The sequence below is a fragment of the Clupea harengus genome, chromosome 9 (assembly GCF_900700415.2).
Source record: "Clupea harengus chromosome 9, Ch_v2.0.2, whole genome shotgun sequence".
NCBI classification, from domain to species: domain Eukaryota; kingdom Metazoa; phylum Chordata; class Actinopteri; order Clupeiformes; family Clupeidae; genus Clupea; species Clupea harengus.
The window spans coordinates 2,604,427-2,624,117 of record NC_045160.1 but is presented as its reverse complement, the minus strand read 5'-3'; the positions used below and the strand labels follow the sequence as shown (position 1 = coordinate 2,624,117).

General features: G+C 43.9%; 1 protein-coding gene across 2 annotated transcripts in view; it reads right to left on the bottom strand.

Annotated features, from left to right (window-relative positions):
* The window catches only part of LOC105909296 (serine/threonine-protein kinase DCLK1-like), a 48,553-nt gene extending 35,535 nt beyond the window's left edge, over positions 1-13,018 (bottom strand). The window contains exons 1-3 of one of the 2 annotated variants that reach the window (XM_031573051.2): positions 12,296-13,018; positions 11,528-11,921; positions 10,078-10,424 (exon numbers count right to left, since the gene is read on the bottom strand). In XM_031573051.2, the coding sequence (XP_031428911.1) occupies positions 10,078-10,424; positions 11,528-11,888 (708 nt within the window). In that variant the 5' untranslated portion in view covers positions 11,889-11,921; positions 12,296-13,018. The remainder of the gene's footprint in view (positions 1-10,077; positions 10,425-11,527; positions 11,922-12,295) is intronic. The other variant, XM_031573052.2, reaches the window with a different exon arrangement.
* Positions 13,019-19,691: the final 6,673 nt, after the last annotated feature.

Genomic DNA, 19,691 nt, shown 5'->3' with positions numbered 1-19,691 from the left:
CACACAGGCCTGACGCTGAAAACAGGAACGCCTGTCACTTGAGGAGGAAGGGGACAGGGGACAGAGGGCGCTGAGCAGATGACAGCTCGCTAGTGGGACACGCATGGCTTGCTTTGCTGCACAGCACACAATGGGTTCAGGGGACGAGTGAGAGAGACATACAGACACTTTAGGGAAAAGTAAGGTTTAGGCCCTCTGCTACTTTAGCTAAAATAGTATATTGTAACTTTAGCATTTTGCTGTCACGCTTGCTAAATGTATAGGCCTATATAAAATGTAGCTTTAGGGAAAATATCTATACAGCCAGGTCAGCTAAATGAGTATTCTGCCATTTGAGCTACAATAAGTATTCTAACACTTTAGCACTCTAACTAAAATAGGTGTTGCTGCCTCTTGACTTAAACAGGTATTCTGCTATTAGCCTTCTATTCCTTTCACTGTCTAGCCATTCCAGAGAGTGGGGTCTCTCAGTTCATTTAACCCCAAGCACAGTGACACTCCATTTCCCCCAGCCTCCCACTTTGTTGACACTGTGAGGAATAGAGGGGTGGGGTGGGGAGTCACCATGACAACCTCTGATTAGACAGTTGGTCATAACTAGCTATGTGTTTTTAATACTAACAGCGGCTTTTGCCTGACACCCCGTGTCATTCAATTTGTAGTCAGTAGGTAGCCAGCATATGGTTATCAGAGCAACGCAGATTAGTTTCCGACAGCTTATGTAACCTTCCAGTCTCTCCCAGGACAAATGGGATGCAGGATCCAAAATGGCTGCCCTGAGGGGAGGCAGGATGCGTTTGGCAGACCTCAGTATTGATTTCCTCTTACTGCTGGCTAAGTGACACAGCTTCCTCCTGCACCCTCCTCCTCCACAGTTGCCCTATCCCAGCTGCCTCATTGCCTGCTGGGTATTGATCTCTCTCTGTCTCTATCTTTCTCTCTCTCTGTGCGTGAGAGTGAATGTGTGTGTGTGAATGTGTGTGTGTGTGTGTGAATGTGTGTGTGTGTGTGTGTGTGTGTGTGTGTGTGTGTGTGTGTGTGTGTGTGTGTGTGTGTGTGTGTGTGTGTGTGTGTGTGTGTGTGTGTGTGTGTGTGTGTGCGCGTCTGGTTTAACTCATACTGACACAATACAGACTGCAAGCTTACCAACTAGGACCTGCAGCCTGTGATTCTGAAGCCCCAAAGCAAAGACTACAACAGGACATTTTCACCACACTGTGGGACAAACCACAAAGTAATATTTAAACCAGTAATACAATATGAACTCCATGTTTGGCAGTAACACAGCCAAATATCTGTGCATGTGTAAACAGATCTGAATGAAAACACAATGTTTTTGAGTCATTACTATATGATGGCGTCACAAAAAAGCTCCCACTTGTAATTGGGTATGTAATATAGGGAGCTGTCCATGGTGCTGAGTTCGCAACACACTGATTGCTTCATCCCTTCTGCTAAAGTAATAACTGGACAATGATGACTGTGACAGTATTGGCCCATAAATAATAACTTCTCTTTCATACTTCAGCTTTCAACAAACAGCTGACTCTCCAGTCATTCATAATTGAGAGGTCTGAGAGAGAGGTTTTGTCTCTCTAGAGGGATGGTCCATTATCACTGGCCTTGCTCTGTTTTCAACATGGAAGGGGAGGGAGGGGGGGGGGGGGGGGGGGGGGTTGGCTCCCTTAGGGATGACTGAGAGGGGACACAACAAATCAAACACAATCAAATCAATCAAAGACAATCAAATCAATCAGACACAAACAAATCAAACAAACACAATCAAAAAGACATATTCTGATACTAAACCACAACAATAACAACTATCAGGTCTGTAAGAAATATTTTAAACACAGGCACTACACTACACTACACTGCACTCTAAAGTGTGGCTGAACAGTCGACATAGTGAGGGAAATTCACTGTACAATTCTAAACCCCTCGTTCCAGCCATTCAAATTCACATCTGATGAGTTACAGGTTTTGTGTCTGCGAACTGATAGGTCTTTGAATGCCATAAATAAGCCCAGCTGAACCACCGGCTCCCGCTGTAACAGGAGCCGCTGGAGCCATTCATTACGAAGCGGGCCCAGTCACCAAGGCCTGGCTTTACATAACAACAGCAGCGGCGGCAGCAGCAGCAGCAGCAGCACTACCCCAGATGAGTAATGATAGCCCCCACAAACGCAAGTCAGCAGAGCCCCGTCGACATGTCAACCCAACACGCAGACTCAGTGCCTAGGTCTCTAACCCCCTTTCTCTCTCCCTCTCTGCTTTACTTACTTTCTCTCACTTACTTTTCTTTTCCATTCCTGCCCTCCTTCTCTCTTTTACCTCTATCACTTGCTTTCTCTCATTCACATCTGTCTCTAGTCGTCCTGTCTCGTTCTCTCGCTTCCTTTCCTCCACTCTCAGCCCTTTTCTTGCTCTCACTCTCTGTTTGTCTCACTCCCACTCCCACTCCCTCCCCCTCGTCTCTGTATTCTCTCTCTCTCTCTCTCTCTCTCTGTCTCTCTCTCTGTCTCTCCCTTACTGCAGGGATTCACTACCAGATATCGCATCGTCAGCGCCTTGGCAGCTCCGGCAGAATGCGAGCACACACAGCTCAATCATCTTCACAAAGCCTTTGTCCAGCATCTTTCAGGGTGAGATTAGGACCCCAGAGCTCCAGGAGGGAGTTACATTAGACCACCCTCCTCTGAAAAAGAACTACATTTAATAAACGCATGGCTTCTCTCTGGCTACATAAACTCTTGAGCTGTTGAGGCATCTTCTCAGCAGAGAAAAGGGCTGCTTCATGACATGAATAGAAACTGAGTCACAGATCCAGGTGGTGTTTTGACGAGAAGTGTTGTCAGAATGTTTCAGTGAGTGGGAAGGACAGTGGGAGAGCCGCTCCAGTGGCACTCAAGTGATGGGTGGGTGTCTGAAGAGCCAGATGAGTCCCATCTTTTCCAGCTCACAGAGACTGATGCTGTGCTTCGGGGGCAGGGGCGCTCCTGCGTGTCAGCTTGTCAGAACTGTTCTCAGCTGTACCCAGACCAGTTATGTAACCACAATTGGGGACACAGCTGCAGGGTGGGGACAAGCAGGGGACGAAAGGGAAACAGCTCACTACGGAGGGTCTTAAAGAGGCCGCATTCTTAATATCCGTAGCAAAAAACTTAACAACTCTCAACGTTTTTTTTTCCTGGATGGACCATCCCTCGATCGCTTAATTTTTTCCCACCATCTGCCTTTCCCCTGAAGCCTTAATGACGAACTTGGCTGATTAGCAACAGCGACAGAAGTGTGTACCCACACAAAACAGACTTCTCCACATACACACACACACACACACACACAAACAAACTGGCAGGATAATTGTCCACTATGAATGCCAACACTTTCTTCTTCTAATCAGAGAGCATTAGTTGGTACACAGTAATTACTCAATCTCTTGCCTTGAGCCTTGAGGCTCTCATTCCAATTCCATTCTAGCCATTCGCACTCAAAGTCCTTCAGTCTGGAGATTCAACAGAAATAGACATTAGCTATAAAAATCACACCCTCCCTCAAGAACGAACATTATATAATCATATCAATGCATTCCAAAATACTGAGGGTGTGAGTAATCCCATTCTGGAACAGCCCGCACCCCATATATATTATACAACTGTCACCCAGACAGTCTCCAGCCCCTCCATCTATTATACCGCCATCACCCAGACACTCTCCACCCATGATCACGGATCAGTAGAGGAGATTGATTGCACTGGCTGGCGTGTTACACAACCCCACTGTGGCAAAGGCAGAGTCAAGGTCATCCGCAGCCGCAGGATCATACTGCCTCTTTGCGGCTGCTCTATCAAGCACTGTGGGGGGGGGGGGGGGGGGGGGGGGGTTCCCACACGAATGAGGGGGACAATGGCTGGATGATCACGCTAGGATGCTACTGAATGGGGCACAGCTAACCACATCAAACGGTGGCATTTCAGTTTTACAAGGCTGTTTGAGGGAGCATTTGCATGAAGTTGTGTAGGGGGTCATGCGGACACAGTGCCTATATGGGGTCCAAAGCTGAGCTATTCATGGAGATTTGTGGCACTTGAACACACAAACACAGCCACAGTATGCCACAGTATGCCACAGCGTGCCGCTGCAGCCTGATGTCTGTCCTCACTTGAACGCTCACAGCCATCCTATTGAGTCATGAAGCAGGGCAGACAGGGAGACGGGAGCTGTAGACCTGTGGAGGAGTGGGGGGAGGAGGAGGCGCCACAGCCGGGGGGAGCTCCTTCATGCAGACACACACAGCCCACGCAAAGACCGCTCCCACCCCCGCATGGGGGAAACGTGCCCTCTCACTCCGTGGAGATTTTCTCTGTACTCCTTGTTTTCTCATGTTTTCCTTCCCTCTCTCTCTTTCTCTGACCTTCTGCCTCCCCTCTTTTTTTTATCTGTCTCTGCAGGACCTGTTTAGTCTGTCTATCTCACTGTCAATCTCTCTCTCATTCTGTTACTCTTTTTTATGTGTTTTTTTTTCATGTTTTCTTTCATTCTCTCTTCCTTTGACCTTCTTTCTCTCTTTGTATCTGTCTGTGCATGACTTTGCATGATCTGTCTATCTCCCTGTCAATCTCATTCCCACAGTCTCTCTCTCTCTCTCTCTCTCTCTCTCTCTCTTTTTTTTTTCTCTGTCACTGTTTCATTTTGTGTCACATCTGCTGTCAGAGGCACCAATCTGGCATACGAAATAAACCCCATAAAAAAGCATCTGCCAGCAGCACACACAGCCCAGACACCAGCACCCTCCCCTGGGGCGTGTTTGGAGGTGTTAATGCCAATTAGTGGAGGCGACTGACCCATGGCCCTCACATGTGACCAGCCTAATCCAATGAAACGTCAGTGGCCTGCTGAGCGGGAGCCATGACAGTGACTCAGCAGTGTAAGGAAGGAAGAGAGAGGAGTGGAGGAGAGAGAGAGAGAGAGAGAGAGAGAGAGAGAGAGAGAGAGAGATGGAGAGAGGGAGAGAGAGAGGGAGAGAGAGAGGGAGAGAAAAGAGAGGGAGAGAGAGAGGAGGAGAGATAGGGAGAGAGGGAGAGATAGGGAGGGAGAGGACAGAGAGAGAGAGAGAGAGAGAGAGGGAAGAGGAGAAGAAGCTGCAGGTTAGGTGAGTTGAGCTGCCACAGTTAAGTCTCATCTTCCACCCTGTTCACTTGAGGAAAACCAAATTCACTCAGAGTGGCTCTGCTCTGGTGTTGTATGTGATGCCTCATTTGTGAGTGATGATTACTGCAAAGCCATTGCAACACATATGGCAGATAAGGCTGTAAGACCAGCATGACAAGATGACTACAGTGTAATGACAGTAATGTAACTATTTGGCTACACTGAGAGATAAAGGTACAATAACACTTCCTGAATAAACTGTTTAGAACAGTTCAGTAAACATTTGGTTTGGAATGGTTACTGTATGCCCTAGAGATTATATCTAAAGCCTCTTACAGTAATATTCATTGGGAACTGGAACATTTTATATGTACTGAAATGTATTGCATTGCCATTACAGAAAGAGGATGTCATAAATGCATTATACTTATTAACTTGAAGTCAGATGTTACCAATAACCATGAAATGGTAAAAATCTAATAGCAAAGCAAAACTATTCATAATGTATTATTGATCCCCATATTATCTATTACACCGTCGATATGTCCTCCACAACCTAAGAGCTACATCAAAAACATCCCTGCCTGTGCTGGTAACAAGCACTCTACAAGTGAATTAGGTGAGTGGACTGCAGCTCAATAAGGCATCAAAACACTAGGCCTTCTGTCTAATTGAATAATGGAGGGCAGGGGTTCCTCTGAATCAATGCAGGCAAACTGTGGGCACAGACCTTCTGTTGGGCATGAGAGCTTGGCAGCCAGAGGGCATGTGGAGTGACAGCCTGGCTAACGGACAGACCAGGCAGTGTATTCAGGAGCCAACCGATGCCAAGCGATGACTACTCATCCAAACACGACAGGCTGTAAAAGCTGCACTTATTGGTCGTAGGGAGTGTTGAGTCCATAGATCAAATCTGGGAAGAAACAATGTTATTGGCAGCGCCCTGTCGATAGATGTGCGCTCCGTCACAGTGAGTTAATGAGGGAGCAGGACGACTAGGGAGGCTCCAGCTTGGCTGTGGGTGTTAATGAGGTTGAAGTTCACTGAAGTTCATTCAATTACCGTGAATTTTAAAATTGAAAAACTCCAAAGTATATCACTATCTCTGTCACATGGTCAGCATGGTTCATAAAGACCTATCTGGACCACTGAAGAGTTTTATAGACGGAGTGCTTTAGGGATTGTTTTTGTTTTAACTTTGTTTTCTTTGCTGCTGTAGCTTGTCTTCCTTCTCGTTCTGGTGTCCGTCTGTGTTGTTTTCCTCATATAGACAATAAGGATATGTTCTAAGTACCATAGAAAAAAAGGAAATCCATTTTGACTGACACAAACACTTTCGTATCTTTGATGTTACACACAAGGTTTTTTTTCTTCCATTTTTTTTTTACCGATTTTTGGTCAACAATCTCATCTACTTAGACTGATAATCCTGCATTTTATATAGACATGCATTTTTTCCAAACTGTAAATAAATGCTGAGTACAGTTAAACAATGAGCTCATACTGTTGCTTATACATGTACATTTCACAAAATACTCAAATTTACCACAAGAATATATCTGTAGCTGCCACACTCATCCTCATATTCACTAGACAGGTCTCAAAACCGCAGAACGTAACTCACACCCTATCGGTGTGCAGCCACCAAGTCCAAACTAATGTTCCGTACATTTTCACTCGGAATAAGATATACAAAAAACTTTTTTGTCTATTGTTGCCAGAAATGTATCAATGATGATAACATACTTTTCTTTGAACAGAACATATCTTGTAACTTCACTTAATTCTTGCTCAATCTCTCACTTTAGTCAACACCACTACTCAATAATTCTACATTGTTGATTTCCCTAATTAATATTAAGGAATTTTGCGTCAATAATAATTAATATTGTCTATAAATCACTATCACTATAAATGCTGTCATCAGTAAGACACGGAACAGGTCTCACAGTATAGACAGAAGTAGACTGGAACAGATCAAGGCCACATCAGTGCCAAAACTGATCCTGGATCAGTTGCTCTCAGGGGAAAGTCCCCCATTCCTGTACTGCAGCTCTGCTCCTCCCTCTCCTCCAGTACAGGCCTGTGTGACATCACCACTGCACCTTTCTGCCGCAGAGGCTGTTCCTTAGCAACCAGTTCCAGCAATCATATCACCATAGAAACCAGCCAAGGATAAAAAAGGAAAGACCAAATCAGAATTTCTTTGAAAATGGCACCAACGCAGCAGAGAGGCAGACAGTCTAATAATAGGCCCCACGCAAAAAAAGAAATGACAACAAAAGGTAGAAAAAAAAATGTTTCAGAAAGGGGAGATCATTGTCTGATGTTATTGCCACACAGTCCATATGCCCTATTTTCTTCCTGGTATAAGACTTCCTAGCTCTAATAATGGAGTCATTATCAGTAGCAATACATCATTAGGCCTACAGTAAAATGTAATTTGTTGTATGGTTCAATCCTTGCGGCCTAAAATCCTTTTAATTTTACATTTCTGCATTTTATCCTGGCTACTGAATTTCATTTGATGGGGCCCAGCCCTTCTAAACCGTAATCTAATTGACTAATAAAATGCCTAAAGGGTTTCATTCATTTCTGTGGTTCTAAAGAACATGACTTAGAAACTGAACCAGACACAGCGTGTCACCATTCCATGTGGCACTGACGACGTATACCATAACAACAGAACCAAAATCTCAACCAAACACTGGCCCAGTGTCTCCGCCTCTACCTCCAGATTAGTGGGTTAGCAAAGTGTGACAATGCTGTAGGGAATCTGCAGGCAAGGTTCCCCAGCAACCCACATCTCATTTGCCTCTTAAACATCCATCTTCCCACACAGATAATTACCGTAGCCCACTTCCCTCGGCCTCCAGAGCCACTGCCAGGGCCCTGGGACACTAGACAGCCTACTGTGAGAGAATCTCCCAAAAACCTCTCCCTGTTTCCACATCACACAAGACACAGTTATGCGTGGAATTTTATGCTTAGTCACCAATACTGCCATGTTGCATCAGATGAGACACAAGCATTACAAGGGCCACCTCTGACAGGGGTGGGGCAAGCCTGGCTAGCAGGGTGGCACACACTGGCAGTGAGCCCCAAGGCCTGGAGCTGACAGAAGGTCACAAGCTCAGCCTGCTCCAACTGAGACCAAAGGAAAGTAAAGGTCACTGTCACAGCCTATAGAGCCTGTGCTAATGTGTCTGTTAGAATCACACCATCTCTGCTTGCATGCAAAGACAAGATTGGCAGATGCATGTTCCCTGTATTAACTTTTGAATCATATGCACTTAGAAAGACACTTATGCACACATGCAAGTTAGAAGCTTATGAGCTTGTATACAACTACATGTAGTCTCTCTCTTTTTCTCTGTGTCTCTCTTACACACACAAACAATGAAACAGAAAGAACAACTCTGGTTAGAAATTAGGACAATCTGTTTGGAAGAACACATAAAAAATGCAGCTAATTCCTAATGACATTAGGACACTCAGAACACGTTTATGTTCCCCTCAGATAGTTTCATTTAGCCCCCCAAAAAACTTCAGATTAATGTGCAGCCACATTCCCTACCCCACAGATATGCGTGCTTCTAAATATGGACACCGAATGTCCCCCGAACGCCTGGAGATGAGAGGAGGGTCATTTGGAGGAGAGGATGTGAGCTGAGGACATAGGCTCCCTGTCAGCTTTGGCAGGATTTTTTTATGAAAGGGAACAGCCTGACCCCAATCGGGCTGCCGCTGACGCAAACACCACCTCACCTCGGCGGGAAAAACCAGGGCAGCGTGCTGCTAAAATCAGATTGCCCAGTGGTAGTGGGAAGAGCGAGCAGAGGCGTGGGAAGAGACACGGCGCCTCTCAGTCAGTAAAGGCCTCGGCTGATGCCTCCGGTATCATGGTGAGGGAGGCCAAACACTAAAGCTCTGAGGGATATTAGAGCCTAGTGGAATATAGCCTAGCTGTGGGGCTAAGTGACGGACTACACAGGAGAAACTGATGAGGAGTCACATTCGTTTCATCCCCAGTTCTGCAAAATGTGAATTTGAATACTCAGTGAAAAAGGGGATTAATCGTCTTCCTCTGCTGTGGGGCACGCTCCTTTATAAAATAGAAGATTTATCTGTAATTGGGGCAGACTTCTTTTTCTCACAGCTCCCCTTGAAGCAACTCAAAAAACTTCACAAAGGCTGTCTTTCAGATAAGGGATACACCATCATCTCTGCTGCCAACTACACAAACGCTATTCAGAGGAGACAGTAAGACCTCCTAAGTATTAGAACCCCATGCTAGAGCCGACTTAGGGTGCCCCTAGTCATGAAAAGGGATGGGATCTGAACATCAGAGCACAGTCATGATGGAGGATAAGTACAGAGAAAGACCAGCACCTAAAACTCTAAACTGCTGAAGAGTTTTCAGACAGAACCAGATCACACTGTGTAGCAGTTAAGAAACGGTTCTTAAGCCATTATACATTCTGCCTCAGGTTGATGTTTTTCTTTGTAAAATGCTGAGCAGCTTGAGAGCCCACTCAGAAAAAGAAATAAACAGCTGACATATTCTTGTTTGTTTAAATTGTAGAGGTGACACACGCTGAAGTAAATCCAGACATTACATCCTTCGGGGCACGAAGCCCCATAAATAAGAGCACCACTGTATGAAATGCACACTTAAAGCTGGAGTCAGCTGTACTGGCGGAAGGTACCGATTTGGAAGCTAAACAGCCAAACAATTGCAACCCCCCCCCCCCCCCCCCCCCCCCCCCCCCCTTCACACACTTCTGTGCTCTACCCTGACTCAATCAACACACACTGCCTTTGCTCTGACACATCTGAAGGCCAGACAGGATTGATCATTGTCCTTGCTGGTTGATTGAGTCTCAGGACAGAAGACATGAGTGTAAAGTGCAGAACTGGACCTACCATTTTCCCATCGACGGTGTAGAGCCTCTTGACGACGCCTGAGTCCAGCTTGATGGCCTCGGTGATGTCCGTGAGGACCTGCTCGAACGAGTGGGCCGTCTTCTTGTTGAGCAGGATGCGCACGGCCTTGCGTGGCTTCACCCCGCTGCGGATGATGGTCACCAGCTTGGGACGGATGAAGTCGTGGGACTCCCTGGACTCCGTGGAGCTGCCTAAGCCGCTGGCCAGCGAGGTGGGGCTGCGGCCGGCCAAGACCGACTTGACGTTGACGGCCCAGTTGGGATTCACATTCTTTGTGTAGTCCAGCTTCTTGTAAGGCTCTATGGAGCCACACACATAGCTCTCACCTGTGGATTGGCAGTACAGTAGTCACTTACAAGCTGTTGATGTGGGTCACAGAGCAGTGTGGCATTGTGTGTCTGTGCTGAGGGCTTTATGCATTAGTAATGCTTGTTTGAGTGGTACGATCACAATCATGGACAGGGCCAGGAAACATATACAGCAGTTATGTATGCATCTTTAGTCATTACCGGCACCTGCCAGTAAAGTAAAGCAGCCTGGGACGGCAGAGCTTAGACATACTTCATGAAGTGAAGGAGTGGCTAAGGGTCATGCTTCATGGCCACATCCATCTACGCCTACTCTATTATTTTCAATGTGGTTACTGTTACCTTAATTATCAGTAAGGTCAAAGCTTGGTAAGGGGTAATGGTTTAGCACAGCAGCAGTCCATTGAGGTCTCCTCTAGACAGATTGCCTCCCCTGACCCTCTCCAAATGAAATTACTACACCAGGTTAGCATTAAGTCACCCCGAAGACCATGCTCAAGGGAATAAAACATTCACAGGCAGTGTTGCATTTAGTGCTGCATTTATCCATCTAACCTATCTAAGGTGTCTCAGGTGTCCCTTGACAGATCAGGCCCTAATCTCAAAGGTCTGAATCTGTTTTTAAAGGATGTACTTTACTTTGTGGAACGTATGTGAAACATAATGCATTGCATACAACTGAATGTTTAGGCTTATGTATGTGTTTGTGGGCTTGTAGGCCTAAATATTACACTACCCTGTGAACATCCCCTTTTTATCCAACTCCAAGGACAATATTTTAATACAATAGCAGACATAACATATTGGTAGTCAGGGACTGTTGATGTTGTGTGTGAGAGAGAGGCATGTCTGTGTTCAGCATAACAAAAGACTACAATTTGTGGCAGGATGCATGTTTCCTTCAGATATGGACATAAAGACCGCGAAACTTATCTGTATAGCATTCACACTCTCTTATCAAACGTCAGATTCTTCATGAATTTGTGATGAGAACCTACTCCTTGTCATGTTGCAGCTGTCTGAATCTTATCTACCCAAACAGCCATACCAAGTACCGTAGGCTACATGTGAGCGTTAGGGTTAACATGCAGAAGGGGAAAATCCAGCTAGTTGAGCCTCACCCTCCTCCAGAAGATCCATATCGTCGATCTTCACTGCCCCATCAATCGAGTATATCGTGCGGACACCTTGGGGCAAGTTCACATTGTCGGATAAAGAGCGTGTGAGGTCGGCTAGCAGGGCTTCGAAGGACCTGAAACGGTCCTGGGATATGGCATACACAATCCCCTTGAAGTACCGGTCCCCGTTGCGGTAGAAGCGGACCTTCATGGCTTTCTTCTCTGAACTCAGGGCTTGGAGGGTGCGGGTACGGTACAGACTACAATGTGCGCTGTGCGTGGGACTGGGCAGGCCGTTCGCTCGAGAGCCCCCACGGTTGTACCTCTGCGCTTTGTCCCGTTCGTCAAAATGTTCCAACTCCATGTCGCCTTAGCGCTGTAATAACCTTATGATAATCTAAAGGGGAAGAAATAATGTCCGTTTAATGTTGTCCCGTGGGTTAATGGATATCCCCATAGTCTTCACAAGCCATTGTCATAATAATACACATGGTGCAGAAATACTATGTTGGTCATAAAGAATGTTGATCAATTAAATGCGAGATTGTAGTTGGCAAACATTTTTTTCGCGATATATAAGACAAAGAAAAGTTTTGCTTCTTGTTTTAAAAATGAAGTGGTTAAAATCATGCAAACACGCCCAATCTCGGATGTCCACTGCAGGACAGAGAACAGTCCATCTTCAGTGTATGTAAACTGACAATTGTCAGAGAGCGCAGGTGTATCATCTCATTAAACAATGATAAGATTTAATTTAAAACAAAATCTCACCTCAATGCGCTATCTGCTTCTCTCTCAACGAAAATCCCAGTTACTGCATGCAGTACTTCGGTTTTTCAATGGTTTGGGGTTTGGTTAAGGCAGTGGAGAGAATCGTGTGCCTCTTTGTTGCCCTGTGGTTATTACTCGTGTTCTCCGTGCGAGACGGAGGCTGGGCTGCAGCTGGTGTTCGCCCCCCTTTTGGCAGTGATTTACATTAGTCCGTCCCTCAATGAGATGCGGAGCCTCAGGAACAGCACACGCCTTTACCGGTCGCTTCGGTTAGTATCCCTGGAGACGCGCTGCATTTATCCATCTAACCTATCTAAGGTGTCTCATTTAAGAAGGTAATGTCGGCGACGACACGTTAGATTAAAACTACAGGGTTTAGGAGTCTCTGCAATGGTTTTCCTAACCGTGAAAACAGTCATGCTAAATTAATACGTCGTGGGCAAGCAAATTGATGGACATGAAATGCGTGACACTCGTTATAGATGTTTAATTGTGTTAGCCGCTATGGACCCACGTTTGACACGGAAAACATGTTGAAAATTGCTGTTGGATACTACAGTTGCTTACATTTGTGTCCCACCATACCCACACATATGTCCACGTGTTTGACACACCCGTTTCATTCCCCCCATCTTCCCCCCTGAGCAGCTGAGGGGCGTGGCGCTAACCGTCGCATAGATTAACAGAAAATTATATCATGGATTGGGTAGGATAAAACACCCTCTTTACCTCATCGCATTCTTAACTGAGTTGACCATGAGCCACCTAAAACCCCATGTTCCACACAGATATTTGTGCAAGTGATATCTATTGGCTGTAGCAATATACACAGTATCATGTAAAAGGGATCTTTGTCCACTTAAACTCCCAAATAATATAATGTAATTAAGAGGAAATGTATTAAAGGTAACTGAATAATTAAGCACACACCCCTTTTATTACTGCCAAACAACATGTTCTCCCAAACACCATACCAAAGAGACAATTACTCCTATCTATTCCACTCCATGTATCAAATATTGGTTGCAAATCTATTGTTTTAATACCCAGGTAATTGTAATACCTCATCTCAATAGGACGACAGGAGGGCAGATAATGTTAAACTAACACTTAATCAGCACAACACAAAGACCGCCATCTGCACCTGGATGAGATATATCTCTGGTGGTTCTTCCCTGTTGTACCATGGTAGCTTCACCCCCTCCACCCCCACCGTGGCGCTCCTGGGTGAGGGGGAGGCTGGCCCCGTGGTCCCTGGCATGGCCAGGTCCTTTGGCAGCTATGGGGTGGGCCGGGCATGCCACTGTAGTCGACCCTGGGTCTCTGCAGAGCAACCATGTTGGCGATCCGGCACTCCATCAGTGGTTTGATGTGGCTGTTGAGCGGGGAATGCTGGCTTCGGCGGTGGTCTCACCTCTGCGGGCTCCTAGCGGGGACATGGCACCAGGCAGTCTCATCGACACTCTTGGAATCTGTGCTTTCGGCCCCCTCCTGTTGAAGCTGCGCAATGAGCTCTTCAATCTTCTGTAGGGTCAATCTTCAACATTTCTGACACTAATGCAGCGAGCTGGGTTCTTTTGGATGCAGGCCGTTTATTATGACATCGACCAGACACAAAAGGGAAACACAAGCTTAATTATCTGGGCACAGAACACTAATGAACTGAGCTAAGTGGCAGTCTCTTGCCCCGCGGCAAGCTGGGAGGCTATGCCACAGACTCTCCCACCGCTAGCCCACCCCCAACACACTAAAGGGAGTTACAACTTATCACAGACTCCATTGGTCCAGGGACTATTTGTATTAGGGAGGACTGGAGATAGTAATGCCCACTGACCTAATTGTGTGCCACCCCAGGTGTTTAGCCCCCACAAGAATGAATAGTGGCACAGCATGAAGGACAAAATTAGCTGTAGTTGTAGAGTGAGAGTGAATAAGATAGCGAGAGGTTGCTAAAACTGTGAACATGCCCCCAACTCATTTAGTGATTTTTACTTATATGATTAAACAAACATCCACTCAAATCAAAAGCAAAGGGAAAAGACCAGCATCAGCATCTTTTATGATCAGCATCAGCATCTTTTATGGAGTCAGTCTAAGCTTTAGAACAATTTTTTTCCTCCGTTTCAGAATAATTACTTTAAATATACACCAGAGACAAAGAACAAATTAAATGGAGTAGGACAGCTGAAATATAACTGACAAAATATGCCCTAATGGAGGATTTAATTGTGTAGTCATCTTTCAAATGACAAAAAGTAGGAGGCATGTGGAAGATTCTAGAAAATAACTTGTCAATCTGTCTCTGATTTGTTTTACACACATTTAGAATCTGATTATGTTTAGATAACTCTTTATCATGGTATCCAAGGACTCTTACACATACAGTGTAACAACTGGGTTATGGCACATTTATGATATTCTATGTTCTATCAGCTTCACTGGTGGTAAGTTTAGAGGAGTGGAGACTTGGTTCATGTGTGCTAAGACTTTGACAGAGGGAGTTGATGAATAGACAGTTTTGAAGCCCAAAGATATGAACAACTCCACTCACTGCACTTTCAATAAAGAAAGTGCAGAAGGTTATTTTCTGCGTTCAAACAATGATTTACATAATGGCAATTGGGAATGGCTTATACGCATGGACATGCCAGAGCGACTCAGGGTTCACAGACACCAAAACTCAAGGAGGATTACACTAGGACACTCTTACACAAACAAACTCAAAAATCCTGACTAAAAATACACATAGACATTAACAGAACTTTAGGATGTCAGGGAAGAACAGTGAGAAGGAGAGGAGAGAACAGCTGAGATGTGTGTTTTCAAATATCAGGCTATCATATTTAAACTTTAACCATTCAAATAATAACTAGCTCCTGATCTGATGACAGCCACTACCTCAGGATACTAAGGAGAAACAAGAACAAGATCAAAATGGCACACAGGAGAAACCAGAAGCTGGCAGGAAGCTACAAGCAGCACCCTTGTGATTTCTGTCAAAAGAGAGCCCTGTGGAGCTGTTAGTTGTCATGTACAGAAAGCCTGACACTGTCATTTCCCAATTCAGTTTGAACAGGCAACATTCCAGACATTCCATTGGATTTTGATTCAGAGGGTGACTGGATCAGTCAAAGTGAAATGTCAACCTGCGAAATGTAAGGAGGAAGCACCGGGATAAGCAAAGCCGGTTTATGTAACTTTCTGTTTTTTATTAAAATAGATCCAATTGCATCACTCTTCTGATTTCAAAATAGCTATGCCTCTCCATCGTCAAGTCCTAAAAATGTCAGATGTTCTCTCTGTGTTTGACTACTCTGGCCTAACATCTCCCTATGTTACCATTTCAGTCGGCCTGAGGCCGGCCTTTGTTCAATGCAGTTAAGTTGTATTTAAATTACAGATAAGATCAGATAATATCAGTTAGACTTGCATCAGGATTCAATAGTATTGAACATACCATTGAAAGTCTGTAGTTTTTATTTGTTTTTTCAGGACTTTGAAACGTCCAGTTGGCATTACTATTTTACAGTACTACTTTACTTCAAATTAAAACATCAATAACCATAAAATGACCATTAAACATTTTCTATGTCCATAGGTTTTTTGCTAAGAATGTAGACAGGCAATTAATAGTTGTACTGGATAACCAGGCTCAGGGCAATAATCTGTGTATGTACCAAATAGCACTGAATTACATCAAGCCCTTCCTTGAGTCTGAAAAGTACATGTGACTGAGTGATGTCGTGCATCTGTTGATAGTCCTCTATAATAGTCTGAATCATAGAGGCTGGAAGAAGAAATCTGGCTTGTAACTTGAGATAAAACATTGCTATATTTCTGAAGAATTGAGTTTCTTCCAAAGCCTCTGGGCATACCTTTGTTCACAACCTGGACCATCAAGCTGCATATCACTATACCCATCAAGATCTCGGGAACTGGACGGATTCACAATGCTGCCCATCAAACCCACCTCAAAGGCCTTTTAAGGTTTCCTTAACATGTGTGGTGTAAATGAAGACTTAACATCTCTCGTCACAGTTTCTGAAAGGACATGCCACCTTTTTCCCATCTCTAATATGCAATTTGCGAAATGCGAAAAGAAGCTCTGAGTATTATCACACTAAAGGTGTTTTGATCGTTCTACGACTCCGTTACTCCGTGGTCACGCAGTTGCCTCGACGGACTTGTTTTCATTTATGGTTCTCCGACGGTTGTGGGTGTTGTAAAGCATTTTGTTTTTAAAAAATATGGTGGCCGACCAAACCACGTAGATGGTCGTATTTGTACATAAAAGTTGTTTGTTTGACTTTTTTTTGCTTAGATTTTGTAAAAGTTACCAAAAAATAGACACTGTGCAATGTAAAAACCCCATTATTGTAACTCAAAAATACATCTGAGGGGATTTGCGAGGTGTCTGAGCCAGCTATCTAATGTTGGCATACTACTACCCACAAGGTAAACAGCGATGTATTGACGGATTGACGGAGTAGGATAGTTACAAAATGTGGGAGGTGCACGTCAGGCCACGGAGAGGTGCTCGGTGAGGGTTTGCAACGTCGGAGAGAACTCTCTGTGTCTCCGAAAACGGACGACCATAAATTGCGCCTAATATTGCACAAGCCAACATGACATTTAAATCACCTACAGTGGCTGTAGCTGTGAGACTTAAATCTTCTGAACTTTTGAGAAGTTCTATGACATCCAGGATAAACACACTTAAAAGAAGCATTGGGTGTGCAACTGTGGGTCCGCATGTGCCTCACATACAGTACATTAGCATATCAGTGCAAGTCTTGGCACACGTCACACAACATCATCTTGCTCTAGTTAAATGTCTGTCTGACAACAAAGATTTATTTTCAGCTTTTTGTGACGTTAATGAACAGCAAATGACTGCATGTTAGGCTATTGTTGTATTATCTAGTATGTGTTTACCCACCATGCAGTTTTATGAACAGACTTGCCAAGGTTATATGATGAACTGATTAAGTGAAGTTAAGGAAGCTGATTTTTTTTATCCATTTCTAGATAACTAAATGAGAACTACAGATTACTACAGTGGAGAACAAAATAAAAAGTTTGAGTTGGTTTTAATGTTGCTCCTGGAAATAACACACCTCACCATTCAGGTTCCCACTACCTTTAGAAAATCTTCCTGTTTCTTTCTTTGTAGTTGTATACAGTCGGTTCAAGTAAACACAAGTTCGCTTCATCTTCACACTGTAATTGGCGAGTAATTTGAATGACATTAACTTCAATGGCTATTTTTATAGTCTCCCATATATGTTACCTTATTCACAAAACTGTTAGAGAAAAGGCTGGTAAACTGTGTGACTGTTTGAATGACCTCAAATAAACTTTACAATGGTCCACAACAACTTCATTTAGCTATCTAACTTTGCTCGAGCTACAAAGCCTGCTTTGCTAATTTTAGCAACCTGACTTAATGAAACAGACCTAAGTTAACATCTGAAATGTCAACAATTCAATATACATGCAGACAAAACAATACTGGACAATATCGGGAGATAAGCGTAACGTTACCTCCTTGGTTGAACCCCACGTGGACTGCTCTCTTACAGAAGCTTTGCAGTTGTACATCAAGGTCCGGAATAGCCAGTCAGGTCTTGTCACTCAAAAAATTGTAGTATGAGCATATTGAGCAGTTGAGCAAAACAAAAACATACGCCTACAAACATCAGTATGATGTTGTTGGATATTACTAGTGACTGAACTTGTAAAGGGATTATGTACTTCCACACCTTGACAGAAAATACGGTTTACTGATAATAAATTAGTTATATACTGCTATTGATAAACCATTATCCGGGAATTTACATGCGAGGGATGCCTATTTAAGGGTATTTTCTAAATTGTATACTGTTGAAAATCCACAGTACAATTACAGTAATTCTTTAAAGCTGTTTTGGCAATTATGTAACATTTGAAAGCATGACACAACTGCTGACATGTCAATGTCAAAACATGAGGTAATGAGTTGCATTCACATTTCTGTGCTTACGATTCAGTCTACACATCCATGCATCATCTGCTGGTTTTACTGACTACAAGTCGACTGGGATCGCGAGTTAGTCTTTCAGCAGTCCTAGTCTTTCACCTGCCTCTGAAACAAAACAGCTACGGATTCTACATTTCCTCTTCATTTTTCCAAATGTTCTCAACGTTGAAGACGCTGTTTGGTAGAATGATGGGAGGGATTAGTGCAGGAGATCTGTGTTGTCAAAATGTGACCATCTGACTGCAGAGAGGATCAGAACAAAAGTGTGTCAGACACATAGTACAGTGTTGGACATGACTTCCATCACGTCCGCACTGGATACCTGTAAGTGACCTATGTAATTTGCAGATGTATTCGTTAGAAAGTGGGCAACTCTAATATTCTAATTTCTGCGCTAAAGACATTTTATCATTAGTAACTACTGCAAGGAAGTCAGGCTGTGGATGCAAACAGCTGAGCAGAAGTTCCATTCAGTTGTGTAAAAGATATGCTGGATGCATAAATTGCCGCGCAGTTTGTGTAAAAAACAAATTAGTAAAAACTAAAAACTATTTATGTTAACATTCTGTAGGCTGGTGTTATAACCTCAGGTCCTCAATATGACACGTGTGTTATCAGTGCCATAGTGAGACTTCTGAGCCTTTGATACATTATGACCACTAGGTGGTGCACACACTCTTCAATGACAGCTTGAGGGTCTTGAATAAACCACATTCTAGTGATCAAATATGGATAATTTTAAAACTCACGCAGTTGGGCAGTTGGGTCTACACCGTACACAAACTGCTCTAATCATCAGAACCAAATGACAATGAATTGAACTGAAACTTTTTAATACTTCCTACTGACAAATCCTAACCATTTCATACATAGTTATTACTGGTTAGGAAGCAAATAGGGGAGAGTGGGGTAAGATGAGCGTTTTTGTTTCACTTTAGTTGACCTATTGGCAAGGGAACATGAGACAGAAATAAAACTAAAGCATAGAACTCAAGTTCAGGATGTGTGCCATCAATTTAAGCCTTAGTAGTGTGCCTAATTCAAATGCGTTGCCAAAAACATGTAGGTTGATCCAGCTAACAGGGTAAACTGAGCCACCTGAGAATAAACTATTGCATTAACCAGAACAATTTCATCCCCCATTCTGCTTATTTTATTGGTGTAAATATCACAACTAATTTGCCAACAGTTTTTTAAACCTGTTTTCCAAGTCTCAAAGATTAAGAAATAGACATAGAAGTCTTAAATTAAATAAAACCTTTATTCTTATGAGGAACATTCACAGATTACTTTTTTAATTTTCAGTGTAGACTCTTAACTGTGTTTTTTGCATAACTGCAAACCTTTAAAGGCTCATTACGCGAGAACTGGTATGTT